The sequence below is a fragment of the Arachis ipaensis genome, chromosome B06 (assembly GCF_000816755.2).
Source record: "Arachis ipaensis cultivar K30076 chromosome B06, Araip1.1, whole genome shotgun sequence".
Lineage (NCBI taxonomy): Eukaryota > Viridiplantae > Streptophyta > Magnoliopsida > Fabales > Fabaceae > Arachis > Arachis ipaensis.
In genome coordinates this window covers 107,302,437-107,303,358 of record NC_029790.2, presented here as the reverse complement: position 1 = coordinate 107,303,358, position 922 = coordinate 107,302,437, and the positions used below count along the sequence as shown (strand labels likewise).

General features: G+C 34.6%; 1 protein-coding gene across 1 annotated transcript in view; it reads right to left on the bottom strand.

Moving 5' to 3' along the window:
- LOC107604791 (AP-1 complex subunit sigma-1) overlaps positions 1-840 on the bottom strand; it is a 2,785-nt gene extending 1,945 nt beyond the window's left edge. The window contains exon 1 of the mRNA XM_016306482.2: positions 630-840. Coding sequence (XP_016161968.1) covers positions 630-632 — 3 coding nt within the window. The 5' untranslated portion in view covers positions 633-840. The remainder of the gene's footprint in view (positions 1-629) is intronic.

Here is a 922-nt window from a genome sequence, read left to right as displayed (position 1 = left end):
TAATGAGTAAGCTGGACATAAACGAAAAATCATTATCTGATAACCCATCGCAAAGAAAATAAGACAAGTTTGAGAGTATTAGTACAATCAAATCCAAAATGATGAATTATTCCAGTATAGTTGAAACAAAAATGCACGCAGAAATAACAAAGTTAATTATTTTATGGAAGAAAATGCCAATTTGAACAAAGACGACGAAGGCAAGGGAAAACCAGTAGATCAAGGGTTTTCTGGTGACTCCATTTGCTTGATACAAGATTATGAAATTTATCATCTCAATCAAGCTAACTCTAAAAGGAATTCAACACTAAATCCACAATTGATCAAACATTTTTAACATCACATGCCAACTATATAAACAAAAGTTCAAATCAGATCCATAATACGCAGGTCAGGCTATGAAGAAAAAAATTACCAGAACTTTAAAAGTGAATAAATAAATAAAGATTTTGAGTTCAGGTTGCAGCACCATAGCAAGCAATTCAAATCACAAACCTAAGTAGTAGTATCTCAGTCATAATTTGCGTTCAGGACGAAACAATGATTCAGAGATCTGTTTATGGTGACTTGAGCTACAAAACTTTAAGCTCGAGTTGTTTCAGAGAGAAAGAGGAAAAGTCATCACTCACCATTGGATCGTGGTCAAAGAGATCTCAATTCTGAATGCTGCACAGCAGATCGTAATAAGACTTGGGAAGAAACTGGTTGGAATAAACCGTAACACAGCCGATAGATGAGACGAGCCGAGACGAGAGAAAGAGCTTGGAACTTGGATTACTGTTTCAATGGTATGGCCCAGCCCACTTCTCGATATTAGAGAGTAGTATTACAAAGAGAACTTATGGGGAGTGGGAGTCATAATTTTCAAAAATATTATTCGCAGGCCGAAATTAACTATTAAAAATAATTATTATATATTTAT